General features: G+C 36.5%; 1 protein-coding gene across 1 annotated transcript in view; it reads right to left on the bottom strand.

Moving 5' to 3' along the window:
- Positions 1-2,580: 2,580 nt before the first annotated feature.
- Positions 2,581-6,000, bottom strand: part of GRM7 (glutamate metabotropic receptor 7) — a gene marked incomplete at both ends in the record, with an annotated part of 531,980 nt that continues 528,560 nt past the window's right edge. Inside the window, one exon of the mRNA XM_083355186.1 lies at positions 2,581-2,630. Coding sequence (XP_083211312.1) covers positions 2,581-2,630 — 50 coding nt within the window. The remainder of the gene's footprint in view (positions 2,631-6,000) is intronic.

Here is a 6,000-nt window from a genome sequence, read left to right as displayed (position 1 = left end):
TGCAGAGGTCTTTCCTGAAAGTCTCTGACAGAAAAATGGAGGCCAGGGGCCACACGTGCAAGTGGTGGTGAGCAGCTGCAGGGTGAGGCTGTCAGTGCCACTGCTACGAGGTGAAACAGGGGAAAAGACATCCCCTGAAAATAAGATGTGGTGCCTCTTTTGGAGGCAAAAAAAATAAAATAAGACTTATTTTCGGAGAAATATGATATATTTAGCTTTTTAAGCTCTTTTTTCATGCTGTACTGAATTAAAATTTGCTTTCCTGAAATAATACTGTAGCTATTCAGCATGTTAAAAACGTAATTCACAGCTGACCTGTAACATCCTTATAATACTTAGTTGACATATAGCATATAGCAGTTTCTCTCTCTCTCTCTCTCTCTCTCACGCACACACACACACAAACAAACACCTGAATCATTTCTTTTCATATTGTGTTTGGTAATCTATATGTTACTAAAACTCTTGTAGTTTCGTTGTTTGTTGACGTTCAATGCAGTGAAATGAGCCATCACAATTTTGGAATCAACGTATCACACCTAACAGAATATGTCTGAAATCCAGGACCAAGGACTTCTCTGGGATTTAAATTTGGAAGTTGTGGCCATTTCAGTGCTGCCATGCTGCTGCACTGCCATAGTCACATTATTGTCATTTCCAATGTTTTCTGCCAGTTTCATACAAGGAAAGTCATTGGGGAAGCTGGCAGGTAATCATTCCTACTCCCACTGATATTGTCCATTCATGGTCATTCTGATTCTCTGTTTAGGTAAGCAATTTATCTCTGAAATAATGACCAATGAATCATAAGTTGTCTAGTAGGTGTTATGTCTCTTTACAGGACATTCCATAACATTTGCTACCTAGAAAAAGCATTTGGCATCAGTAAACTATACCAAAAAAATAATATGTAATTCCTGTTGAATGAGTAATTTCTTCATTTCCTTACAATATCAAGCACTTATTACTACTATTTGAGCCAAATTCCCAGAAATTCTGATTAGGAGTTATTCAAAGATTGATTCATGTACCTACTATGTTTTGAAGTTAGTGTGTAGTCTTCAGTATATTATTAATTTTTGTCTGCTACATGGTCGGTGTTTATAGTCAAGTACTTCTATAAGAAAAGATTGTTTTTTACCATTGCATGTATGGTAATTTCAAAGTTTCCCAGCATCAGAATAACATATCTGTGAAATTTTCTTTGGGTAAATGATAGCTTCCAGTTTTTAGACTCCATTCTTCCTTTGTACAGAAAGCAGACCTGCTAGAAAGGCTCACATTCATGCATCCGCTTGTTTTTCTCATCTTGATAGCTCTCAAAATACAGATGTGATGCCAAGAAAATAGGCATTGTTATAATACATAAAGAAAATTTAACCAAAATGTTTTATTGATACATTCTTGGACAATATCACAGGATTGAGAATATGGAAAGGGGGGAGTTTTGCAGCAAAGATTTGTTCTCACTAAATTGGCACATAAGCAGCAAGATCAATGAAATTACTTATTACAAACAGTATAAAACATACATGCTTTTTTCCTTAAAATTCTTTTTTTTTAATCACACCAGTCAGTCAGTTAGGGCATCAACAAAGAGGGGGAAAGAAATTCAAGACATGTAAAAGCCGTTTTCTTTCTCCCAAACAGCATAAGAATTATTGAAATTATTGCAAAATTATATACTTAATGAAAAACAAACAAAAAAAATCAGAAAAGTAGAAATACAAATACTTAACATAAAATATGAACAAATTACACTACTGGCATGCATTCCATATACTGAGACGACCTCTATCAAAGCTCAGCAAACCGTTCTGCTTTTTCCGTTGCCATCAGAATTTTGAAAGGTGGAGGTGAAGGCGAGGAACAGGGAAGTGGTTTGCTTAATCAGCACAGTTTTTAGCCTTAGACTTTTTTCTCCCTTTTTAAATAAATAAATAAAAAACTTGTATGAATTGTAGGTATTCCATAGTGATCATACATGTCACAAATATAAATGCTTCCCAATCTTGGGGGAAGGGGGTGTCTTCATTTTTTTCTTTCTCCCTACTTAATGTGCTGTGAAACGAACAGAGCTTGCATGAGGCTGTGCATTCCAAACCATTGTTAATCCTCCGAAACAACGTAAATGGCAATATGTGAAAAGAACACACACACACACACAAAAAGAAGAAAATCCTCACAAACTGTACAGAAAGTTGAAAAACTTGCAGTTTGGAAATACATATAAAGACAAAAAATAGCCCCTTGAAAGTCACCTTTGCCAATTGCAATCCACCCAGAGATGCTAGGCCAACGTTGCAGATTGGAGCTCAGAGATAATGTCTCCCAGACAAAGAAAAAGGTCCAACATCACAGCCTAATGGCAGTGCCAGTGACTTATTAAGCCAAGAATATTGTAAGAATATTTTCATTGAGCAGCTGTTCAGAATACTTGGATCCTCCATAATGAGTGCCTGTCCTTTCAACTCTTCCAGCAGTGCATACTCAGCAGCTTCAGGAACAGGCCTACATAAGGTTTGGTGACTGAATGGATGAAAATCTCCATCCTCCCATGATTCCGTCTGATGCAGCGGATTAGATTACCAGGTTGTTATAACTGACATACTTCTTTTTTGCGGCAGGGCCTAAGAGGGAAGAACAGAAGAAAACAGTCACGAATAAAAGAAACTGAGGAAAATTCTGCAATGGTATATACATATTACCATTTGGAAAACTTTGTCACATTGCAGCAGACAAAGGTAAATTTTTCACAGTGGTATCTAGAAAGGCAGTGAATATAACTTCATAAAAAATGAGCTGCTTTAGAAAATAAAATGCTAGATCCTCCTTTGGCCTCTCCAAACATTTTTTTTCCTGATACAGTATGCTTGCAAGATGTATTATAACAAGATTGTTGCTCTTATTCATTTTATAATTCATCAAATTCATTTAAATGTTTGTCGATGACTAACAAGTTAAAATATAAAAAAAATAGCAAAGCAGAACAAAAAACAATGGTCATCAAGGATAAAACCAACAAAACAATTGACAGAGATCTTTAAATGGGCCATCTCACCTCTCCATCTCACAGAGCCTGGTAGTCCATGCTCATATTTATAAGTTTTTTTTCTTTGAAAATAAATCAAAAGGTCTTATTTCAGTGACCAATACATGTGGGATGAGCCCTGATATAGCATGAAGATCTTTATATGAATTAAGAGTGTTCTTGTCAAAAATGGCCCTTTTCAACTAAAAATTCCTATTTTAATTATGTAACTGTTTGTTTATTCATGATTAGTAGTCTCAATACATTAAGCACTAAGAGAAACAAAAAAAAATATAAACAATATTTTAAAAATCCTTGCCCTTCCTCCCCTGAAAGATGGCTGCAGCTGAAAAGGGATGTCTTCCAGACAACTTTCAAGCTAAGGTACAGAACAGAAACTATGTTGATCCTTCTTATCAATGACATACTGAAGGCCTAAAATGGGTAGTAGTATCTGTCCTTTTGGATCTCTTGGTGACTTTTGAATCCATCAGCTCCAGTATCCCTCTGGACTGTGAAAATGGGGTGGGGTGAGGGACCACTCTCTGGTGATTCCATTCCTTCTTGAGTTGATAGTTTCAGCTTCTGTGTGGTGGGGAAGAGAAGATGAAACTTGCTGGCCAGGAGTGAGAAAACCATGAAGCAGGGGCTCAATGTGACCACCACCCAAAATTATCCATCTGTAGTCCCCAAAACAAATATATTCACCCAACTATAAGAGAGCTAAAGATAATCCTCACCACCTCCACAAGCTGCCATTTGGTGATGGCTTCAGTAGTCACCTCATCATGGGCAGAGCAACAAGTCCCACACCTGGTGCTGTTAAGAATGTGCTATGAGATGGAGAATGAGGAAGAGTGCCAGGGGCCTCCGGCTCCCATGCAGAAGAAAGTTTCTGCTTTAGGCATCGGATACTCCAAGGGTTGACCCTCTCCACTATTTTATTTACATGAAGTTGTTTAAAGTTATTTACTGGCTTGGGGTAAAGTATCATTAATATGCCAATGATACCTAATTGAAATCTGGATCCAATGTCTGGAAGCTGTCAATATGTGGACTGGAAGAAATTGTTGGAGATGAGGTAAGAAGCTCAGAAGGGAATACACTGAGCAACAAAGCAAGAATCCCAATTTGTCCCTACAATCCAACTTCAGATTCTGCTGCTCTTGTTCTATTTTCTGGGTCACCATTAAAGTGTTTTGGAGAATCATTACAATCTCCCCTCCTTCACAAACATTGCAGCTGTGCTGCTGAAGATTCACAGCTTGGGATAGAAAATCTGTGTCCTCCATTGTTATATATGTCCATAAACAGACAAGCATTCACTCATTTTTGTCCATCACCATTATCTTTTCCCATCTTTTCCTCCCTATCAAATTTAATCACCACTGTGTGCCTTCCTGCTCTGTATTTTCCAACTGAAAATTTTTGGAGGCATCTGAGCTAATGCAGTCTCATTCCAATACTTGCTGAGATGCATGCCAATAGATGAGCTCTGCAGCTTTCTGCATTGTCAATCAACTACATAGCAGAAAAGAAAGAGCAAAACTACTGAGACTTAGTAAAGAGTTCACAGGTTACAGGGAAGTCAGCCAAGGACTATATGTGGCACATGACCTATGATCTGTAGTTATACAGTATGTCCATATGCCTGGAAATGAAGCCACTGTTGTCAATGGAATTTACTTCTGAATATGCTGGATCATGCTGCTAGTAACTAAGCAGCATGACAAATTCAAGCAAGGTTCATCCAGTGTCCAAAACCAAGAATAATGAATCCCTAATTGCCATTTGGAGAAGAGATTTTTGTGTCATTGATAAAAGATTACTTTCTATTCTGTTTAGAAAAAAAAGTCCTCCTATTGAAATAGTTTAGATTTTACATTTTGAAGCTACTTAATATACCAGCCCCGTTCACTTCTTTTTATGACTATATCTCTTGTTTCTATCTATCCATCATGACCACCAATAAATTGTATTTGAAACTGTCAACATAATTATCTCACAGACAATAACATGAAACTCAGAGACAAAAATATCACATTTTCATGATTTAGAACATTTTTCCTCATTGTGTATATGCACATATAAATATTCTATAATATTTATTTAGACAGGCTTGAATTCCATATTACACACACACACAGCAATTATATGATCCACTTGTGGGCATCATTTAGGAGTCCCAGTGAAATGAAAGGAAAGCTGCCTGGTGAGGCACCAGTTTAATTCCTTTTCTGAATCTGTGCTGGAGCAGCTGCAGACTGACTATTCCTGTGGTTTGAGGGTGGGAAGAATGAAATCAGCTGTAACATTTTGGGCATCTGTTGCTGCAAAATGCCATAAATCTAATTTGATAGGAACACCTGGTAAACAAGATCCTGAAAGTAATAATAGCAATTTCATTAGATGTCATAAAAGGTATATACAAAATGGTCAGAAGGGATTATACATCCAGTTCAGGTTTTGAAGCTTTGCAGTGAGTGATATGAAACGAAAGGTTCAGAATCACAGTTCAAACTCTGCAGTACACATGTTCTGTTGAGATGGTATCAAATCACAACAGCCTTACAGTAAATGTCTCTGAAATTGAATGAAAACTATTAAAATATAAACTGGGCGTCAAGTATTCTGAGATATATGGTAAAACAAAACCAAAAACATAGGTAGTAAAGAAATATTTTTGTAAGCCACCCAAAGTCACTGAGAATAAGTAGGTACCATACCATTTTTTTTAAATAAAGAGGAAGAAAAAGGACTTTATTATAACAGTAGAATAAGTAAGTAATCTCTAATTAAAACTAGAGTGTAACAAGACTTCAGAATTTGCAATCTATAAGAATTATTCTTCCAGTTATATTTTATTGGCTGGTAGTGCTTTTACAGGAAGGTTTTTTGCTACTTCACATAAATAACAGGACTTTTTTAAAAATAATTTCATAAATATGACTCAGTGCAATATTGATTTT

Source organism: Vipera ursinii, assembly GCF_947247035.1.
Source record: "Vipera ursinii genome assembly, chromosome: 2".
In the NCBI taxonomy this organism is placed as follows: Eukaryota; Metazoa; Chordata; class Lepidosauria; order Squamata; family Viperidae; genus Vipera; species Vipera ursinii.
The sequence above is the reverse complement of the archived record's forward strand: the minus strand, read 5'-3'. Positions and strand labels throughout refer to the sequence as shown.